At 37.5% G+C, this 24,098-nt stretch overlaps 2 protein-coding genes across 3 annotated transcripts in view; one reads left to right on the top strand and one right to left on the bottom strand.

Moving 5' to 3' along the window:
- LRRTM3 (leucine rich repeat transmembrane neuronal 3) overlaps positions 1 to 23,203 on the top strand; it is a gene marked incomplete at both ends in the record, with an annotated part of 82,745 nt that extends 59,542 nt beyond the window's left edge. The window contains one exon of the mRNA XM_082765469.1: positions 22,994 to 23,203. Coding sequence (XP_082621595.1) covers positions 22,994 to 23,203 — 210 coding nt within the window. The remainder of the gene's footprint in view (positions 1 to 22,993) is intronic.
- Positions 1 to 24,098, bottom strand: part of CTNNA3 (catenin alpha 3) — a 464,394-nt gene that overhangs the window by 316,735 nt on the left and 123,561 nt on the right. The gene's annotated exons all lie outside the window — the stretch shown is intronic.

Genomic DNA, 24,098 nt, shown 5'->3' with positions numbered 1-24,098 from the left:
ATCTAAGTATTTCTTCATCAGGTGATTTTACTACCAAATGCAACCTCTCCATGAAAACTCAGTCATTATTTGTGATACCTGCACTTGGAGAGACAACCAGCACTACACAACTTCAGGACTTCACTTCATTCCTTTATGCCTCCATTTGGAGCGCTAACACAACATGGAGGTGAAAAGAAAACAGAGCTGAACAAAAGCTGAACAGATGGGACTTTGGCAAGAAAGCCCCTAATCCCACACAGAATGGAGATCTCTCCAAATTCTCCTTAAACCTACTTGTTGGCTCTATTTCTCTACCTAACAAGGACCATCCCCACTCAATATATATTTTCTAGTTTTGGAAACAAACAACAGCTTCTACTTATCTAGGAAGTTTTCATGGCCAAAAAGGGGTTTTCTTTCTTTGGAAGGCGTGTGTATGTCTCTCTGTGTGTCAATTCTAAAGGGATTTTTGGTTGTTTTCATTCAAAGCAACTTCAAAAATTTACATTTTGGAATAAGGCTGGAAGAACTTGGGGAGATCACCAGATCCATCACTTGGCCCCTGGCAGGAATGCTCTTGTCCTCGACTGAAGGCTGGCTAACCAATTTCTATCTGTTTTCCTGCAAAGGACAGCTCACAATTTTCTCCACCAACCTATTACAGTATTTTATTATTCCTAACATAAGAAATCTAAATCTACTGAATCCTATTTAAGACCTGCTTCTTCTTGTACCCAGCACTGTGACGGAGAAGAGGTGATCCTGTCTTCACAGCAGCCCTTCATCTATCTGAAGGGCGTTACCACATCTTACTTCATCTTCTCTTAACTAAAAACTCCAAATCATCCCCATAATTTCTAGACCCTGATCCTTCCTGATACTCTCCTTTAGCCAGTCTCTTATTATTCTGTATCTTTTTTTAACAACATTGCTCAATACTGGGCAGTATTTCTCTCCTGCCAATGCCTCATCAGTGCTGGGCAGCGTAAAAGAATTACTGGGCATGCCTTGGCAGTGACCAGCTACCTCATATGCCGTACCTGTTTCATAATAGCAGGATGATGCTGATGTGTATGCTTTGTGCAGCCCATAGGCATTCTCCTCCTGAATTGCTGCTTCTCCCCCTATGTGGACACAGCCAACCATGGCCACATGAGCACAGGGGCCAGCACAAGCAGGAGCTCTCTGTTTTCCAACCACCTCTCCCATTTGGTAGTAAATCTACATTCCACATCTGCCCTCCAACGTACCCACTATACCCTCCCACCAGTCTGATATTTCACTTCATTAAGCAGCTCCCTTATGACCAAATCACCAGCAGAGACCTCTGCAGAAGTTTGCTTGGTACATCCTTCCAAGCCGAGAGTGTCACTTCACTGCTCTCTTGCTAGGGTGCTCCTCTGGGTCCCTCATCTGCATTTCAGCACGTAACAAATGAGCTAACCTTCCAGTTTATATTCCTAACAAACTCTCTTTCACTTTCATGATTTTCCTGTAGTACCGAATTAAGATATATAGCAGCCAAATTAAGGTATATTAACTCACCTGTTTAAAGTACCAATACTATTTTTTTACTTACTTTTATACTCTGTGAAAATAACCAGAAATACAGCCCATTCTACATGTATACAAGAAACTACTTTCTGAACACACTTCTTAAAAGATAAATAATATGAAAAATACATATTCAGATTTATTCTACAGTTTGTACTTTGCGGCTACCAGCTAGCAAACTGTGATTAGGACACCGTCTACCACAAGTACAAGGCGTCTGAAACACACAGGATGTTTTGGTGTTATGACAGCTTTCCTGAGTCAGGCACGTCAGACACGTCTATTGCCTCTTCAATACATCCTGAACTTGCTGAGCCAAATGTGCTAAGCAGATCATTTGCACAAGTCCAATAAATGGAGGTATTTCAGCTCTATTATTCATGCATGCAGCAGGAGTGACCTCTTTGGAAATACTTAGGCACACAGCTTTAACACCATCTCTAATTTTAATATACATAGATTTGAGAATTCACACAAGAATATGCAATAGAGAAGAGAACCAACAGTGAGTACAATAAAAGCTAATTTACTTAGCATGCATTTGTCTATAGCCACCATGAAAATTGCTTTAACCAGTCGTAGCTGTAGGCTGAGAATGAAATATATCCTTTCAAAGCTTAATGGAAGAAATAGGCATTAATGAAACACTTTGATTTTAAAAGTAAAGATAAGAAAATTGGAAATTAAAGTTCCCGAAGTAACTGGAAGGGTCATATTTTGTGTGTATTGAAGTGAAAAATTAAAGCACACGTATGCACAAATGGACAGAATTGTAAGAACTGCCATGAAATAGTGTAACAGCACAGCATTTCGTTGAGGTATGGATTCATCAGACTTCTGTTCTATCTCCCACCTGGAAATACCGCATACTCTAAGAGAACTGAGAGCTGGACGCAGAAACAGAAGATTTCCCTGACAAATTGCCAGAGTATAAGGACCTTTCACCCGGACTTGTTAGAAATCAGGATTAGCACTGTTACACTAGCCAAATGGACCACTTTGTACACAAAGGAAAAATTCTTCACAGTTGGACCAATTCCGATACTAATTAATGACCTATTCAGTTTAACATTCTGATCTTGATGAAAAGCGGCATCAATTACGACAGGAGCAGATGTTCCTTCTAACACTTTTACACACCTAACATACATTACAATAACAGATGAGCAAACACTTCAAAGTCAGGCTATTATACACACCGAACTACAGAGTTACTCAATACATTTTTCAAAAGGTGTAGCTTGCAACTAGCCAACAGATGTAATTATGCATGGCAGACACGTGGCAGGGTTTAACATACATGTAGGATGTTCTGAATACAGCCAGTTTACAATCATAATATACCTTTTAAAAATCAGTTATATTCAACATATGCTCAACACAGCATATAAGGTCTTGGTATTATGTGTGACAATCCATTATCATGTGTTAAATCCTGATTTCACAATTGGCTAGTGGATTTCTGAAAGGACACCAAATGATCAAGTATTCTGAAATCTTGATTTAGTAACTTCTCTCACCCCGATTGCTAATAAATGGGTGATTTCAACCTGTATATACAGGAGGCCAGATTGTGATACAAAGCCTGCATTTGCAGGATTATTCCAGGACAAATCATATGTTCGTACCAGTCTCTCTCTTTTAATTCATTAATCAGTTGAAAAATTTATTTGATCAAAATAGATAATTAATCTATAATGCTTCACAGGATAGTACTAATTAGAGAAAATACCAAGAGGATACATGAATGTTCAGTTCTTATCATCCATGTGAATGGAGAGATATACTACAGCATCAGATATGCAGAGATATTCTACTGCAATGAAGTGTGAAATTTCTACGAACACTGACAATGAAAAGAGAAAAGGAATATTTACTGGCAACTAGTTTAAAGATCACCATTCTATCCTGCAAGCAAGATTATTTGACAATAAGCACCAAGTAACATCAGGAATAAATATATATATATATATATATATATATATATATATAAATTTATGTATAAATATACGTATATAGCTCTCTTGCTGCTGAAACAAAAACAGTCTAAACAGGCTTTCCAAGCTGAAATACAGAGCTTTAACTTCTTGATTATTCTGAAGACATCACAAACAACTGCTTAAACTTGAGAAAAAAAGGCAGAAATTGAGTAGAAAAGTTTTATGCTAAAATCCTTCTGCCCAAAGACTTTCAGTCAGAAAGAAAAGGAAGTAAATTAAATGGAATTTGTTATTTCAGTGCAGATTTATGTGTAAACAAGCTGCCAGTTCCTTAGTTCAGACTACAAAGGCTGAACTACACTGGAGGCCCCAGCTCCCACTTTGGTGGCAATCAACATTAGATTTGTTCTGAACAAAGCATTTTTGGATCATTTTTCAGACATCTGGTAAAGAACTCTTTGCATACAATATTAACTAGTATGTGATAAAACCCTTTTGCCTAAAAAACGGATAAATAATATTTTATAATGTAACAATAACAGATTTCTCCTTTTATATTCTGCATGTCTGCATAAATAGTACGATAATAGTAATAATAACCGCATCTTCCTTAAGTAGGTCACCATGAATACTCGGGATTACAATACTTTTGTCAAAACAGAAAATGAGGATTTTAGTTGGTAACAATCTCACTTTGTGAATTATCCACCTCAGTACAACCATCCACCACAGATTTACAGCAAATATTTCTACAAATAAAAGGGGCAAAAATATGGATTTCAACATAGAATACAGAACATCTAATTTAAAGAACCTGTAATACCCTGTAGCTATCAGGTTTGTGCTTCTACAAGTAACAATCATGCTAGTACAGGATTATAACATAGTAAATGGAGCAGTCTGCCTGCTCAGCTGATGGAAGAATGTTTCACTGGAAAGTAACACAGTCGCTAGCATCCAGAAGTTAATAATGCCTTATATATATATTAAAAAAAAAAAAGAAAAAAAAAAAAAACACTTCACAATTATCTACCTCTTTTTTTTGTGTTGCTTTTTGTTTTGGTAGCTGTTTACTAACATTAAGTGTCCTAGATATTTCAAATATAACCTCAAATTACTGAGGAATAAAAAGGACATCATATATGCATATGACCTCTTTCCCACACTGATATTCCTGTTTCCCTTCCCTGCCTCAGCAAGGAGGGCATCTTCGAGGTTGGGTTGTTCCCCCCCAGTATAACAATGGTAACAATGGGAAGAAATTATCATCTCCAAAAGAAATAAATACTTTCTCCCAGGACGTGGAAAACAGGTCCACCTAATCTTACAGCACCTCAGTCTGATAATACTTACAAGAAAAATTTGGGTGATTTGGATGAGACAGGGTTAGCATTAGAGATGTTCCTTATTTTACTGTTGCACATTCTCTCTGAAATGGCGGGTCAATGCTGAGCAAGGGAAAGGATGGCTGGCAGGAGCAGTAAGAGTCTTTCAATTATAAGAAGGTACATCCTGGCTGGGGTTTTAGGTTAAGCAATTTGCTGGTTAAGCAACCACCTGTTCCATCAAGTTAGAGTTGGCCCTGATTGAAGAGAAACATTTTGAGAGGCAGCTGAGGAGTATTAATAATCCTCCAACACTTAAAAAAAAAAAAAAAAAAAAAAAAAAAAAAAAAAAAAAGAGGACATCCAGTTCTACCCATCAAAGCAGAAGATTCCACAAAAAAAAAAATAGGGAAAAACACATTTCTTGCACATATTTTAGCTGCTAGAACAATCCACTGAGCAGGCATATTCCTGATTACAAAATAAAATGGAGGCATAAAAAGCTCTGCCAGTCCTCATGTGATGGGGCTCTTACAAGCAAATGAAGTGCTGTGTCAAACACGTACAAATGGATGCCCGGTGAGAGACTCATTAACAAGCAAAACTACACAGGAAGCAATCCTATGTTAGCTCAGGTAGAAGAGAAAAGGAAATGAAAAAGCATCTATCTGAATAGCTACCATAATGCTGCACAGAACTCAATATATTATGCTCACAGTACAACAGGGAAATTAAGAGGACCCCTCACCAAGGAAAACAACACTGGAGTGATACATCAATAAATTATATTGTGATTCAAAAGAAATATACAATATTTATCAGGAAAACTGTTTCACTGATGGAGAGTATCGAGATGATTCTCCAGAAGGGTCTTTTCAACAAGGAAATTAAAGATATATAGCTTGACAATGAGAAAGATTACCATAGCTCAGCAAACCTAGCATTAAGGCTCTCAAATATGACTGCCCTCACTGCAGTAGTTGTTTTCCAATCAGACAGCAAGACAAACTTAGCTTTCTAAAACCTTCTTATGCCATACGCATTTGTGTTGCGTTTCTGTGGAGACCCTGCCCCAGCAATATTATCATGCTTCCCATATTTTGGCTAAGCTGAAATTTCATTACGTTCCTTTACTTACCTGAACAAACTGAAAGAGTTAATGATTTTCTTGTACTGGCCAGGAGATTTGTGTACAGCTCTCCCTGGCTTTATGTCTAGGCTGTGAGCATCAGATCAATGTCATTCAGACCTTGGGGGCAGCAGAGCAGTATTGGTGAAAGCAGTACAGTAAATGCAGCAGGAATAGCAATCTGGTTTCTCACATGCAGTAAAAATGCTAGAGACTGTGTTTGCTGCAAGGAAGCAAAGAGGTGTATAAAGCAGTAGCACACATGACTCAAACGTCTTCAGGGAAAGAAAGGAAGAGAAAAAACAGTTAAATTAAGGATAGGGACTAGAACACTTAAAGGACGTTTTTTGTTTGTTTCTCTCATTTTCTTTCAGTCAAAAACCACACATGAACACATCATATACTAATTGAATAAGAACAGGACATGAAGAACCCCAGAAACCAAAAGCCCTATTAGGCTGTGGGTGTAATTCATATGGACTAAAACAGACCATGTCACAAAGACATGAACATATCTACAATTTAATGCAAACCGTCAGCCCAGGAAAACAATAGCTTCTCTAAAAGGCAAATAATTTCTACCCTTCTCATTTTTTGCTTAAAGCTTTTCTCTCTAAACAAAAAGATAATCTGCGTGCCATTTATTCAAAGGGCACGGCTACTTTGCAGAAAATGAATTTTTAAGAATGTTTTGTAAGCTCTGTGTTGGATTTTACTTAATGAGGGCATGTACTGAAAGGGACGGATATTTAGGGTATTGAGTGGTACATCTACATCTACAAATACAAACTTCAATTTCAAATGAATTATTCCTCCTTTTCTTGTTGAACTCTTTCAAAGTTGCCTTCTTATCTCTGGAATAGGTTGCAACAGATTTTGTCCATCCTTTCTCTTAGTAACATCCAGCCAACAGTACCACTCAGTACCGTGTTATCATTTCCCTTTCTTACTTCCAAACCACAAGTGAGTATTCTGTGTAAGAAAGGTTTTTAAGCACACACTGTTCCAAGATTTGAAAGATGTCATTTTGTGATTACGTGAAAAGGCACTGGGCTAGCAGCGCTCCTACAACACAGACCTAACATGACTATATTGTTTCTGAGATTCAAGTTAGCAGCTGTGTACCACAGTGTGCTACACTCTGTAATGTAGAAGCTCCACTACAAGCATTTTCACTGGACTGTAGGCTAAGAGATTTACTTCCTTGAGCAGAGTGCCTTCGCTCAGCCTTTTCAGACAACAAGTCTCATCAGTGCATTTCACTGTTCTGTCAAGGGGTTCATCTTCATGTATGGCATGTCTTTGATACCCGAGGGAATGGTGAAAACACTGACAGAGGAAATGCCAGGCACTATTTTAACAGACAGGAAAACTACCAGAACTACCTTGTGTTTAAATGTAAACCAGGAGCATTTTCTTGGGCAATCACTGTAGAATAAATCAATCTGTACAGCAGTTTATTTTAAAGTAACTTCCTTCTCAAGAGAGCCCTCACTAATTGAGGAAATTCATACATCTCGTATTAGTGCACCTGATGTCAACAATCAATAATTTGGCCGTAACTTCCAGAAATCATGACAACTCAATTATTTTATCACCCCTCTCTTTCAACAGATGGCCAAACTAATAGGTTTTCACCAAGTTGTGAAAAAGTCCTAGGAAAAAGTAATCTTTTCTGGGCAGCATTTTGTCTCCTCCGGTTCCATTTCCTATCTGTGCCAGATCCAGAGCGCAGATAATGACTGTGGCTGCCCAGACAGCTCTGTGGAAGGCAGGTTACAAGTGAGGATGTGCCTGTGTGGCAGGAACACAAAGACCCCATGGAGGCATGAAGTCTTCTAAAAGACTTCTACATGACCAAGGCCAGCAGCCTGATTCAGAAGCAGGCTGTACAGACCTGGTGCATAAAGGAATGAACCATCACAATAGCAATGAAATCTACATTAGTTTCCCTGTAATCAAATCCTCTGTGTGTGATTTATAAAATACTTCCTTAACATACATAATGTTAAAGAAATTTTTCCTGTACAAACGTAAAATCCACTGGTAAAAACCAAACACGATCCATGTCAGCTAACATCAGTTACCTCCAGCTTCAAGGCAGCACCCTTCATACAGAATCGTCCAACACAGATTTGAAAGACTAGCAGATTTCTGTACTAGCCATCTGCGGCTTTGGTTAGCTCATCTGATGAGTTCTCTGTTCATCCATTTTTAATGTGCAAGGCACACTATGAAGAAGAATATAATGATAAATAGCAAACTATTATTTAAAAAGGGGAAAACATGCAAAGTTTTGCATGTTTTGCTCTGTCATGCAAAGCTGTGTAAAACATTTCTCCTTTATTCTAAAATCTCACTAAAGAAATTCTGTCCAAATATTTAAAATTTCTGTTTGTACATTTAATTAGAGTTTACCTGTGAAAACTGATTGTGAAATTTGGTCAGGTTTTCAGCCCATCTGGTATGCATGCAGGTCCAGATTATGAAAAGGCTGCATTAGAAATCAATTACATGTTGGTCATTCTCATGCAAATTTTTGCAGCACAAGTTTTATGCTAAGGTCTTCAAAGCAGATGGATTTAGAGGGGGGCTGTAAGTGGTAAAGGTAGCCAAGACTATTCTCCGTGGAAACGTACAATGGTCTCTCAATAGATACAGATTTATCAGGTACCTATACTCTCTGTAGGGGCCATAGGCATTTCTTGAGAAAGGTTGTCCGAGGGCTATCTCCTAAGACAGCCTCACTGAACAGCTGAGTTCTCTTTCCTTTTGGCTTGCTTTTATTGAGGACATAGTGGATCTTCCTCCTCCTTCAGCCAGGCTTTGGGCTCTGTGGCCATGGCTGATGTCCTTTACACAAGGAAGATTCATAGAATATTTGTTTTTATTATTATTATTTATTAGAGCAGCTTGGTAACTTTGAAGAAAAACAGCTTTCAGGCACGCAGGCCCTTCTTTAGGCAGATTCATAATCTTTAGGTGAAATGTAGTGCTATCTACACTGTAGCAGCTTTGTGAGCAAATGTCCACCTTACATTCCTGCCGAGTTCAACACCACCTCACCAAGCTTCCAGATCCAAACAGCACTTAATACAGCTGATGGATTCCCTGGTGATCACGTTAGGCTGGTGATCAAGTTAGGCATACTTTCAGAGGGAACAGTATAAATGCATGTTGGCATCCTCAAATTCAAAAGCAGTTTTTCAGAAGGAATCTTCTACTGCCTAGGATTGCACAATGACAAGAGCACTCCACGGTGAGTGAACAAATGCAGGAAAACCCTACTCTTCCGTCACTGGCAAAACCCTGCTTGAACTCTGAATCAAAGTCATGCAAGTAGCCAGTAAGCTGTTAGTGATCTATTGTTACCAACCCCATGCAGAAGACCAACGCTCCAGAGACTTTTGCTTTTTCTTTGTTTACAGGAAATAAACATTAAAATTGTAGCTTATGATTACATCAAGCCACATTACTCACATCATCTTTTGCCTTGAACTTCCAATACAGAACGGGTGGCATCAGAGCCCTTCATATGAGACAAGTCCACGCCTGTTTTTTATTACTATACTCCAAAAGACAGATCCAGAAAAAAATAAAGAAACTGACAGCAAGGGGAAGCATGCCATATACTGGTGCATAAAATGTATCTATCAGTGGTTTGCTCCAGCAGCCAGATGATAAGGAAGAGCTGACATAGTGATGACCTATATTCTCTCAGAACAATTTAATTAAGTCCTTTAATTAGTAAGGGCCACTAAACATTGCATTACTGCAACTAGTAACTTAATCTGCTGTTGCTAGATTGCCTTTTAGATCTAAATCTAAAGTCTCAGACAAGATGTGGCAGCACACTGCAAACACCATCATGCTCAGGGCACGACCTGGCCTTAGCAAATGCATCAATCCTTGGAATTATGCCCAAGGTATTCAGAATTGTCCAGAACTACATGGATGGATTTCTCTATTAGAAAATTTCAATTAATAAAACGTGAATTTTTTAGGAAATGAAATTTTATCCACAGTATTTTGTTAAAAATGCTAGAACATTTAGATTAGACCATGTTCTTATTATGATTTTAACACGTTATTGCCTATTTAAGACTCATCAAATTTTCAAAAATCAATTTTGAAAATTTGTAATATCACAACTACATTTTAATTATTAATATAGAGTGCAATAAGAGAAGTTAGAACAAAATATTCTAATTCATCATGAAAATACATCAATGCTGTGAAAATCTTCAAAAGCCCTACGTGATTTTCTATTCTAATTCATTCTGTATCCAGAATTGCTCACTGTTGAATTTCCATCAAAGTGGAAGCTCATATTCTATCTTCAGGACCTGCCTAAAAATAATGCAGGTAGAGCCCGCAGGCTTCAGAATGGCACATTTCTTAACATTTTGAAAACTAGCATCATTTTATCTTAAATGTGCATACATCCATTAATAATCATGGTGCACACCACATCTTCATATTTCTCAAATACAGAGGCTAATTCTGTTTATTACCAGCACAGTCTTCTCTTTGTCGTGCTCCTGCTACCACTGTCAGGCAGTAAATACTGACACTAGGCCAAGCAGACTGATGAACATCCAGTAGAGCTCTACTGAATTCCTCCTTAGAAGAACTGACTTTCTTAGAAGTAGAAGAGGATGTGTTTGGTTTTTTTTACTGCACACAGTTCTAGAGCCCTCTGAAGTTTGTCTCATTTACCAATGACTTTTCTTGTTTATTTGAATAGCAGATAAGCTATTTGAACAGAAAAAAAAAAAAAAAATCTCTTGTAACTTCATTTGAAGTTTTCATACAGAATTACATACATAGAACAAGACAATAATGGGTGTGCTGTTAGGGTTTTTTTGTTTGCATAGGTGTGTGGCTTATGTTTTTGCTTTTAGTGTTTTACATACTATTTTCCTTTGTTTGAAAAATATTCAGGCCCCTTTCTTTTTGTCCATTAGGAATGCAGCACATCACCCATTCTTTGTGTTCGGCTAAGCTCAAACTGAGTTCCACCGTCTCGGGTATCATGTCTTGTAGAGAACCATTATCTGCCTACCCACAATATGCAAAATAGTGCAAGCCACCTCTTTCATTATAGCCACATGAATTCATTTGGACCTGGTAACCAAAATCGCTGCAGATTAAGCACACATTGATGCATCTTTCAACAGCTGCTCTGAGAAAGTAAACATATTTGTATGACTGACTACTAAGAAAGATCAAACTGTCTGGGCTTAATTGGCTCTAAATGAATATCCTAAATTTCTTTCACTAGCTCAGGATTTCTTTGAAGAAGAAATACACTTCATCGTTACAAATACTGCTGGTGTCAACAGGAGGTTGGGTTTTTAAGGTCCACTTGACAAAGACATCGTGAAGGGGAATACTAACCCAGATACAGACAGTGCCAGCTATTTTCCACATTCATCCTAGGCAAGTGTCTGCATGATGAGGTCTATAAAGGAGAGAGCTGTACGGAGATAACAGGGTAGCCTCCTAATGGCTTTTGAAAACTACCACAGTGGGCTACTCAGAAGAGTTGCTCCAAATTCCAGTCCCAATTCTATGAACCATGTAAGCCAGCAATTAAGGTCACCTTTAATGAACCAAAAAGGTCTGACAACTTTCTCCTGGATTTTATATTTTTTAACTGCTCTAGTCAGCTTTGGTCCCTTGCCTGCACTTCTCTTACAGCACACTGTCTATGCTGCCTTGCTTACTGGATTTTTCCTTAAAATCTGCCACAGTAACCACTGCAGCATTTAAGAGTGAAAAGGATGATGAACAACCCGGCTATCAGCAATATGCCATCTTATGCTTTGAGTGTTTGTGTTGGATTTTAGAAGAATGATACTAAATTGGCTCAATAATGCTTTCCTGCCTGCAAAATTCTTAGTCCTCCTTTGAAGAATTGTTTAATCGGGTAGATATACAAACATCCAGCCTACCTGAGTGCCACACAAATATCTTAGAAGCAGTGCAACTGATGCAAATGGTATAAATATTTTTACAAGTGCAAATATTAATACTTCTTATCCATATAAATAATCCAGTATGTACTGTTTGGGAACATGTCAAAGCTTTTTCTCTCCACAAATATACAGTGACAAATATGGTATGAAGGCCGGTTAAACACACTCACAGAGGGAAAGGAGCTTAAAAAAAGAAAATTGCTTCATTAGCACAAATACTAAATAATATAAGGGCATATCTTAATTAAAGAAAACAAATACTATATTGCTACTACTGTCCATTACATCAGAAAATAACAATTTTGTATTTGTCAAGTAAACACAGTGAGCTTTTGAAGATCCGTTACTAAGAACTAAAAGAATCACATGCACCATGCTCTGCATCCATCAGATTTATGTTGAAAAAACTCTTGGTTTTTAAGCTGCATCCAATATCAGCATTCTATTACAAAGTTGTTCTGTTTTTAAAAAGCATCTCTTTCTTTAATTTACTAAAATAATTACACAGAGCTTATTCACTAATGTATGTAGCTGTAAATACTTCACTCAAATCAGTTTTAGGCAATTACAGTGTTTTATAGAAATATACAAAGCACTGCTCATTTTATAGTAAATTCTAAAAACTGAGCCTGTTAGCAGCATTTATTTGCATATTGAATATTATTTTTCCTCTATTTTTAAAGCATGTATTAAATTCTATTAACATATGTTGCCAGGTAGAAATCCTACTTTTGGTTTAACTTCTGTGTTTTGGGTTGTTTTTCCCAATACCCTTTAGGAAGTCTCTCTGAGCGGGTCCATCAATTTGCCTACCAGTAACAAAGAAAGAGGACTTCATTCCCTTCAGGGACAGCCTCTGCCAAAATTCACTAGCTTTTTGGCACCATTCAAAAGGTTTTTTAAGATACACGAGGATGCCTTTGTTCAAACAATTTGAAAAGAGCAATGTGCTGGCTATTTAACTAAAGTATAACAGTAACTATATGGAGAAGCAGTATTTTGCCTGTTTTAGTTGTTCTTTGAATAGACAGATGATGATCCAATTCTTTCCACTCCTCACTTGTAAAGTATCGTTGGGCAACATGATCCAACCTCCCAGAACAAGGACTCTTCCATAATAGCTGTCTTTTTTCATGACCTGTATACACCTTGTTATCGCCCCCTCAACTTTTTGCGATGCCCTGGCATTAGCCGACCCTAATGCACGGCTGCACATCACCACTGACAGCATTAACTTCTTTGCAACCAAGCAAGTTGCTCCTAGCTCCTTCTTTTTCAGCAAAGCAAAGCTACCTAAGAGCAATAACAACAGAAACAAAAGCCTAGCCTTCTATTGGGCATATAAGAAAACACACAAGTATGTGTTTGGAGGGGAAAAGGGAAGACAGGTAGGATGGGAATTCTGTAATTCTGTGCTGTATGTACTAACTTTTCCACTGAGAATACAGGTGTTACATACTACACAACATTTTTAAAATAAAACACTTCTTACAATAAACAAACCATTTAAGAGTCAACAAATGTCTGAATCCCAAAGCAACCTGCATCTTCCAAAGAATGTAAGGATCACACCAAGCTCAGCACTTGAAGACATTATTTGGATTTGAGGCAGGTACTTGCAGAGACTTTGGAATCAAACAATTACTGAAAGGATTAAAGCAGTCTCAGTATGGGTCTTCTGTCTCTGACAGGTAAATCTGGATTAGTCACTGAAATACTATTTCTCATATCATAAGCTGATGCAAGCTATGAATTTAAGTTATAACTTTTAATTTTATTTATTAATTTGAGAATACCGTGCAGCAGGGAACACTGCTCTGGTTAAGATGTACAAAGAGGAATTCGTATCACAGATCAAAGACCCACAGTTAACACAATGATTTTTCATAAGCAGTTTCCTACATCTGAAGAGACATTTTCCAGTATGCTTTGACCAGCCTCAAGCACTGACCAGAATTGCCTCAGAAAACAATAAGCAGTACAAAGTGGCATCAGAGAAGGGTAAGGTGCTGCTTGGCTGCTTCTGTTTTGTTTGCTAGTTTCAACCTTTCTTGCACACCTCCTAAAGGACCTGAGACTTGAGATTTCACTAACTAGATATATTCATGAGTTCATATCACCGAACACTGAATGGCTCAGTATTACTGAAAATCAGCTGAGAGAGAGAAACCAAACTGGGAGAGTAAATAAGGTTTCTTCATTGCTCTCAGTAGCAGTGCAAGTTCTCTTCCCATCAGAGCTTTTGACCCAACATCTTTTAGCTCACAACAACTCCAATTTATACAAACACAAGAATAACAACATGGATGTCGCATCAGTTCAGTCTAATAGGCCAGTTGCAACTGCATGCAACAGTTGGCACAATCAGACTTTGGGCACTATGAAACTGTTTAAATTTCAAGGCTAACAGTTCACACTCAAAATATAAAACAGCAATTAGTGGTTTCGCTGTGACTTAGTTTCTGCACCACCAGCCCTTCCTGGATCCTTTCCTGTAGTCAGGAAAACATATGTTGGCACTTACAGAAAGAGGGCATTAGGGCACCTTACTAAAAAGGTAGCCCAAGAGAGAAGAAGATGAAGAAAAGCAAAGGTGAATAAAACAATAGACTAGTGGCAGCAAACAACAATGTAACAGGAAGATGGGAGAGGTTATACAAAATATGGGTAATAAGGATGTTCCCTCTTCAAGAGGGAAAAAGAGAGAAAACTTTCAAATGAGAAGTAAAAAAGGGGTAATTGTTGAGAGATAATGGTGGAAAGAGAGAGAAAGGGTAAAGAAGAAAGAGGAATACATTTGCATCTTCACTATTACCAAGTTTCCTGATTATTTCCTGTTAGAGCTGTAAGAACTTCAGCTTTTCCTCAAGTAAGATTAGTAACTCATCTTCAAGAAGTAAACAATAAGCTAAAGATTGTATTAACGAAAATATCCTATTCTTAAGGTTGGTTTATGACTTCTTCGGCATCTGACTCCTTGCTCTGAATATTTCATCTTCTGGTTTCTTTGGTCTTATGTATTTCTGCTGCTGTTTAATTTCTCTGCAAACAAGCCTGATGAAAAGTAATGAGATTGCCTGTCACAGCACTAAGGGGATATTAAAATTGCTCGTTACATTAAAATAATTAGAGAAGAATAAAGAAAATTAGATGACATTAATCATACTCTACACAAGCCTATCCAGTATATGAGAACGTAACCTTTGAAGAATGGGGCCCTTGAAAAAAAATATTTCTGCCTTATAAAGAGTCCAACTATCAACCATAACAATCACGCTTAATGAAAATGTGTAAATATAGCTGTAGTCTGTGCTGTAACTGCTTAGATACAGCTGCTCTTCAGCGATTTTTGCTCATTAAGAGAAATACCACAGAATACCACACGCAGACCTTTCTCTCCACAGAGCTCTCCTAAACAAAAACTCTTCCCTTTGGTTTCTGCAAGACCTCCTCCATGACCAGGCCCTAGGGTATTTAATTAATTCTCTAACTGTTCACTACAGGCACACTAAAGTTTAACTAAGCCTGGCTTGCAAACATTTTCAAAAACTTAATTGTAACACATTGTTTCCTCAACTTTATCATACTATGGGTTTTTGCTTGCTTGTTTTGTTGTTATTTTACAAAAAATACACACACACAAAAAAAGTGTAATATAAACAGAATGAATCTCAGACCAGCTTGTTGGTTCCTTTCATTCAGCTTCCTTTCCCTCTAACAAGAGCATCTAATTTTCTTTTTAGTGTTCTGGAAATTTCAGAGAAGGGAAAGAGCTGCACCGACCTCCTTTAACCTCATCCTCAAGAATCACAAGCTAATGTGTATCATACAGACACGCTTACCTACATATGGGTGGCTTGCAAATTTATTTTCCTTCAGCTTTCCTTACAAAATATATTATTTATTTTTTAAAGCTGTCTTCTTCACATGTTTTTATTCATGAAAATTCTTCCTTTTTTAAGATTGTCTAACTACTGTTAACTTACAAATTGTAAGTGAAATACAGTATGATGGTCAGATTCTCTAAGTGCAGCTAATTTTACTAAAACAAAAATATTTTTTTTTTTCTATATGTAACAAATGCTTGCTATCAATTACTTTGAACTGAATCCATAATTTATCCAGCATCTAAAGTAAAAGCTTTATCTGTGTTGATTTATTTTTAGTCCCACAAAGTTCAGAGCTGTCTTTTTGAAATAGTTCAGTAATTATGCTTTCAACAGACCCTATCAATAACTACCAAGTTTTCTATACAAATTAAAAACAAATCAAAAAGCTAAAACGGTTAGAGATTAAGAGAGCTGGATCTAATTGTATTAACATTTTTAGAAGTAATTTAGGACAATATACACTTAATTATTAAATATCATGAAGCATATTTCAGTCCATGCATCAAGTGAAAGGATACATTTTTATTCATAATCACACACTCTGAAACCTACTCCCTAATTCTATGTTCTCCAGGAGATGTTGAAGGATTGTTATTTAAAAACTAAAAATAATAAGTCTGCTACTGATGGGGATTAAAGCAAAAGAACAAACAAATAAAGAAAAAGCCTCAAAAATGCAGTGCGGCTATTTGCCTTGTCAGGTAGGCTAATATTTAGAACATATCCATTTTTGAAAATTAACAGCTAACATTAATGTCTAACTAAAATCAAATTTAGTACATATTGCTTTCAAAGCCAAGCGAGCAATTAAAGCTAATCAAGTCTCAAGTTGTTCACGTCCCACGAATGTCACTTTCTTTGCAGGAAGGAAAGAGATGAAGCAAATGTCACCCTGTTCAAATTTTGAGAAAATTCACAACATGCAAGACAGAACATCCAGCAACTAGGAAACCACAAACTATTTCTTATTCTGAACCCTAATGAACTGAATTAGAATAAAAAATAAAACCTCGTTAGTTGGTCTTCCTTTTTCCAACCTTCTACTACTACCTTAAAATAGAAAGAAAGGGGCCAAACTCTACAGCAGCTGTTATCAACTGTTCGTTTTGGCACTTCAAAAACTGGTAAAGGTCATTTTTGAAACTCGTATATTCAGCTTGCTGGTTATTTTTTCTGATTCTTTCTACTTTAAGATACCAAATACACATTGGCAGGACTAGCAAAAATTGTCATGCTTTCTCATGGAACCCAACAGAGGGAACCCTGTACCCTCTCCGATCCCAACAAAAATCACCAACAGCCTTCCCTTTACATATCAAACATTCAACACAAAGCTTTAAAGTAACAACCATTGTTTTCAAGGTGATTTTTATATTTTATTTCCATCATCATTCTCCTCTCCCTGGGAATATGCTGCAACATAAATTACTAAAAATTCATGTTAAACATTGAACGGGTAACAAAATACTACTGGTAGACTGTAATTCTATTCATGTGCTTTCTGAAGTTTTCTTTCTGGTGCTGTGTTTTGTTGTTTTTTTTGCTGTGCGGTTGTTGGTTTTATTTTATTTTATCCGTATCAGTGTAAATGCAGGGCATTCAACCACAAGCACTGCAAGTAAAGCCTGCAAACAGCAGCTATTTCAATAGGAGGTTTGAAATAATATGGTTCTTCTATTGCCATGGAGACAACTGGTCCTCATGTTCAGTGTGACTGAATGCATGGTTCAAAAAGCTTGAAATACAGATAGATACAGTGATACAGACTTCCCATCTGTCCTTTGCTTCCTCATTCTTGTCTTTCTCTGATGGAAGTACAGTTACTTCACGTGTTTGATCTAGCATGACAGAGGAGATTGGGTACAAAACAGATGCATACATGTAGCTATACGTGTTTGAATTCTGCTGCATTATTTCCCACCATGTGGGACCCCAAGTTAGGTAACCAAAGACTGACAAGTTGGAATAGAAAGACTACCAAACCCAAGCAGAGCACACGAAGCATATTACTACTGGACTTTATTGCCCAGATTTAGTGCAGAGAAGGAAATTATAGCAAAAGCAAGCGTTTTTGAAAAACAGACAGTATATTGGAAGTATATACAACATTGGGAGAGAACTGCCCTTGAATTGAAAACACTTAATGCCTTGGGTTAATGCCTTCCTCACTGAGGGGGCATTAACTTAACGTCTGTGTGAACAACAAACTTGCTATTTGATGAAAACTATTATGACCATTTTGCACTTTCCATAGGTTTTTAATTACAGCCTGAACTGAGTTGGAATTAATTTTGAGAGAAGCAAAAAAAACTTGCAAATACCTTCTCCCTTTGCGTTTCCTTCACTGGCGCAACTCCTCCCTGCCACTCACAAGTAAAGCCGGCCGAGTTAATGCCGATGCCTCGTGACATTTCTTGCCGAAGTTCTGACCAGTTGATCTAACAACAGCTGCCCTTTCCCAGGCCTTTAGAGCCTGGGCTTTGAAAGGTTGATGTATGCAGATGCAAGTTCTAAAGAACAACCACTTAAGAATGTATAAATTATTTCTACTTTAAAGAAAGCCAAGATGTTTAAAAGTGACTAGCAGTTCTGCAGGCATCCATTGTCAGCTCTTTAAAGGGACCAGAAGTTGCTTCACAGGAAGGCCCCTTCACAGCATATGCAAGCACCACCACCAAGAAGGAACTTCTGCTAACATTCCCCCCAGCTGAGGTACATTTTGTCAGAGGAGCTAGGAGGATCTAACTGTGAAACCATGACTCTCCCAAATTGGCTTTAACAGGTTTATCTATGCCTTTAACAGAAGCTTGAGTTTCATTTTCTCCCCTTGTTTCATGGCACAACACTTTTAAGTAAATACTTGCTTGAAGAAGCAGACGGTGAAAGCAATTGGCTCTTTCCATAACAACACATACCAGACAGCTCTAGGGTTTTCACAGAAAGCCACTGCATATGCTACTTAAGAGATAAAATAAGGGACTTGTCAAATGCAATATATGCCTAAATCACAGAGAGGATTTAAATGCAGGTGTGCAGGGGCAGGAGACAGTGAAAGGAAGGTACAGGACAATCTTGGTGCTGCCCTGGTGTAAGACTCCTTAGGTAACAGGGGCTCAGCTTCCAGGAGAAGCCCTCTAAGAAGTCTGAATGAATATTCTGGTTAGTTCTTGTGTAACTACTGAGAAAGCAGGACCCTGCCAGTACTTCAAATACTCTAAGACCTGCCCAGGTTATTGGAAGAAAACAGGGACAACTAAGAAACTGCCAGGCTATTACCCTGTGCTTGGTGTGCATATTCAGCTGGTTTTCTTTCTCCAGCAGTAGCTGCAACAGCTTCTAACACTTGAGTCCAACAATTCACAACCCTGCTATAGTCCACCAGCACTGGAACATGACTTTTTGAGTTACATTATTAAATAGCATTTTCTCCGCATCTTATAGGCCAAAAAAAGTTAATACACTCCTTTTAGTGAAATATTAGTGTTAGAGGGCAAAGGAAAACGATTTGGGAAAAATCACTCCCCCTTTGAGAGGAAAAACAGGACAAAGAAAACAGAGTAAAATGTTAGGAAGGGTGTGTGGTAAAATCTCAGATAGGCATTACAGTCCCCTGTAATGTTTTATATGAAAACAGAAAGGCACCTAGAGAGGACCGTACGGAAGGTAGGTAGACAGGAAAATCTTGGCAACTGTGCCTACAGCCTTTTGTGCAAGGTAGAAATGGAAGATAAAAGCATGGCTCAAGATAGATGATGCACAGATTAGAAATATAGGAAAAGAGTAAATGCTTCTAACCATGCTGAAGACAAGGTCCTAATGGACCTTTGGATTAGGCAAGTTGGGACGTTAAGAGGGGGCTGTGAAAGTGGAGGTGGAAAAACAATGTACAATGTGACAACTCATCTGCAAGTGAGCAAGGTGTTGGGAAATGGATATTTACAGAAAACTAAAGACAACGGGGAAATAGTGAATAGTAAATATCATTACAAAGAGTTCAGTGATGCTTTGCTGAGGACAGCATTCAATAATGAGGTTCACAGGTATGAGAAATAGGAGAGAAACTAGGATTTCTGGAGGTTCCCAAATGAAGACAGAAATGGCCTTCACTTTGCAATTCAAAGACTGAAATCAGGTTGTTAAGATTCATGGAAGAGACAATTTAGGTAAGGTTTCCTAAACATGTTAATTATAATTTATTATATTCTATTCCCTATCTAATAAACCCAAGGTGTTTTATTCCTCTAAAGCCTTTTCATTTTACATGCTGAGGAATTCAAAAATAGTAGTACTAAAAATTTAACCACCAATAAATTTAAATAATATGATAAAAAAAAAAAATCACACAAAAAAAAAAACAGTGAATGAAAAAGTACCAGGTTGGAGTTTTACATGAAATAATAGCCATTTTCACAGTGGTCATGAATAAGGCTTTAATTTTGACTCATGCCAATAAAACCTGTATGATTTTACAAGGGTTTGTTACAATTATTTATTTACTTACTGAAGCCGATAGCAAACCTCCACTAACTTCGATATGAAACATGAATATGCTGATGTACATCCGAAACATATAACCATATACTGACACATTATATTCCCATGCCTGTGTTGTAATGACATTCCTACGTTTTCAGAGCTCTGTATTATGACTCCTTCACTTCATTACTTCCAGCTTTCAGTTCATTTTATTCCTATATTTCACTGTGGAGCCTGGTTTACTTCGTTGTGTTTTTTTTTTATTCCTCCCTCCTGTTCATGACCTGTATTTTTTCGGGTCCCTCTCTCTGCCATCTTCACAGATGGAGATCCTCTACCCTATCATATTTTCCCATGCCTACATTCTTGACTGCAGATCTGTGGGTATGCCCTTATCACTTCAGTTTCCAAGCCTTCATTTCCAAGGTTCTGTGACTTAGTCATGAAATCCCCCCAGCAGCTTTGAACACCACATATGCATTAAATTTTACAAAATACCAAAATCCTGAGGCTGAAAATATTGCCTGTAAGTCTAAATACAATAAATTGAGAAAAAAATTGCAATTTTTTTCCTTATGAAAGCCAAGCCAAGGTCAGGCAATCAGATAAAAAACACAGCCACGACACCAGAAGCTTAATAAATTCTGTATGTCTTTGCTAGAACCTTTCCATCTTTGCTAACTGCCAAGATACTCATCTGCAGCTAGAAGCATTCCCATCTCCAATCAGTTTACATCTGTTTAGTAGCAAATATACTTCTGCAATCTGGATAAAATAATCTGTTTCCTGCAGACCTTCATAATTGCTAGAAAGAAATAGGAACCAAAAACACCACTCCCACACAGCACCTTCCTTTTTAATCTGTGGCATCTTTTCCTTTCAAGTTCCAGTGAGGATCAAAACACAAATGTGAAATCTACATCCCAGACACTGGATTAAATTCTTGTCAGGACTGACCATAATGATTTTTTTTAAAACAATCTGGTTTTCTACATAGCTTTGTAACTGTAACCTTTTAGCTGCATTTTCTATGTAAAATAAGTCTAAAGTTTTAGACTTCCCTACCAGATAAGATATAAGGTTGTGGAACTCTTTTTCCCCAGCACTGTACAGAAATTTAATACCATGCAATGAAATTCAGCTTGCAGAACAGATGCTCCCCTGAATAGTAATTGCAATTTTAAAGCTTCTGAACTGTAAATCTGAGATAAGCCTAGGCTTTTTGGATGCTCACCTAATCTAAACCTGAACTCCAAACAATCTGAAGTTCACACACCGCTAGTAATGAAACAATGCAGAGTTTTTTACTCTAGAACTGCTGTCAAAGAGATGAGACCTGACATCACAAATGCTGTGCTATTACTGATTTACATTATTAGAAATAAAAACTCTGGGGAAGATGAGGTTTATAGAGAGAGCGCTTTTCCCAAGACATTTACCACTTTCAGAACAGGAATAGAGAAATGCACAGGAAATATAGACAGGGATGTTCCTTGTCTAATTACCATGCCACAAGGGTTGACATCTCTGTTCCAGAGCTATGACCAGGGAGACCCAAAGTGATCCAGCACAGCCAGACAGCAGTAAAACAGCAGCTGGTAGCAGCCTCTCGTGATGTTTACAAATGAGCTGTAGTATGAACTGGAGCATCTAAGAAGTTTTCTTCCCAAATACTTACACTGAACAAAACACTGCAGATGGTCAGATCCTGACCTGCCCAGGAAAAAGAGACAGAAGGGGGTGGGGAATACACTGCTACACTGTTAAGGAGGGAAAAAAAGATGCAATAAGAGAGGAGGAGTAGGTAAGAAGAAAGAATATGGCAAGTTTTATAATAGGCCTGAATATCAAAAATTACCTACAGGAGAGGGTTTTGCATTCTACTCAAGTACTTTTTTCACCGTTTGATTCTCTTTATATATATAAGAATACATCTAAAGGTAGAAATACATACAATTCAAAGTCTGCATTTGTTTCATGTATGATTCAAAAGCATATTGCAGATAATTCTATGCTGAAACGTGTTCAAAACCCCCCAAAAAAACAGTCAAAAATAATTTAGCAACTTTTCAGCCTAAAGCATTTGAACTAAACCTACAATAGAAAAGCTTCCAGCTATCACAGCCTAACGGTGGATGAAGCTACCACCCACCACGGTGCTTCTTTTACTGCAGGCTGCTAGATTCCATGTTTATGCTACAATAGGAAATGTGCTGATCTGTGGGTATTTCCCAGGAGACCAAAGATATTGCACACACTGATACATTCAAGCAAGATACACTTTTAAACTTCAAAATCCATTTAAATTTCATTTGAAATATTGCATTTAACCCCAACTGAGTCACTCTTTCTCCTCCCTGATAGACTGATTTTATCAGAGGCTAATTATATTCTAAAGATGGAGTTCAATCGCATCTTAATACAAACCTGACTCCTTCACAGCACTCGCACACACTAGCACATTTGTAGTCCTATGCCACAAAGATCAAAGATGGTAGTTGCTGGACTTACAACAACTTAGGAAAGACCAGGGTTTGGGTGGGGTGGAGGGAATAGAGGGAGAGGTATAAGGAAACAATTTTTTTTTACATGCAGCACTGTGCTTGGTTTTAGCCAGTATTTTTAGATAGCTCGTTTCCTTAACATCAAATTCTTGCAAAAAGGTTTGGATTATGCCTTGGCAACTGGCTCATTTTCATCTTTGTTTTTCCCCCAGATTCCGCTGGCTATGAATGTGTCAACATTTCTTGCCTATGATCAGCCCACGATAAGTTACTGTGGAGTACATCATGAACTGCTTGCTCACAAGGCTTATGACTCGAATGCCCGGGAAGAAACAGTGGAAACACACCTAGAAACTGATCTGGATCTGAGCACAATAACAACAGCAGCACGAATCAAGGAACACAGTCAGCAGCTGGCTTAACTGATGGGGTTTTTTTGGTGGTAGTGGTGATTTATTTTTTTTCCCGTAGCAGAGGCTGCAACCAAATTCTATGTAACATTACTGACAGAAATGACAAGACATAATAATATGGATTCTAGGATCCCTGTTCAATTTAAAAAAGAACCACAAAGATTAATTGTTTCAAGTCTACAATTTGTAATTAGTTAAGTTGTGCAGTATTTTTTGACTTCAGAGTATGACCCTTGAAGTGAATCTTTTTTCAAAACTCATCCTACCTACCTGTATAAACTGTACAGATGTAATGTATTTTTCATATTGTAAAGTTTCAATTACCAAGAACAGCTGGTATGTACAATACCATAATTTAATTACATCTTACAAGTTTCAGTTTCTAAAGTTTTAAATTAACAAAAGTTATTTCTTGTGTTATTCAGTTACTCTGTTTTGTAGGGATCATTTTGTTACTGCTTTTGTGCCCAGAAAACTTTAATCTAAAATTCTGTCCTTTGCAGAATATGCACCATTTTTACCATGTTTAAAGTGTAGAATTTTATCTACTTGTTCCAGAAGTAATATATTAACCAAAAGGAGGGTTTAACTACTCAGACTTCTAAGAAATTCTTGAAATACATAGCCAAGTTTTCTTATAAATGAAAATCAAAAAAAAAAAATTATATTCACAGTTTTCCTCAGACTTGCCTGTTGCCTTGAAAAACAGCCTGATTTTAAATCAGAAAAATGTAATGATGAACAGATGTATTTTAACAACAAAGTTTATGTATGCAACTGTTAACCAACACTGACGAAGTTTTGTAAAGCCCCGCTGTTCTGCAAGACAACATGAACAGGAGGCTTCAATAGGCAGCTGTCTTCACAAAATCTGCTCTGAAAGCATAGCCTGCCAAACCAGGCA

The sequence above is a fragment of the Aythya marila genome, assembly GCF_965140915.1.
Source record: "Aythya marila genome assembly, chromosome: 7".
In the NCBI taxonomy this organism is placed as follows: Eukaryota; Metazoa; Chordata; class Aves; order Anseriformes; family Anatidae; genus Aythya; species Aythya marila.
Note: the sequence above shows the minus strand (reverse complement) of the source record. Positions and strands in the feature narration are given on the sequence as shown.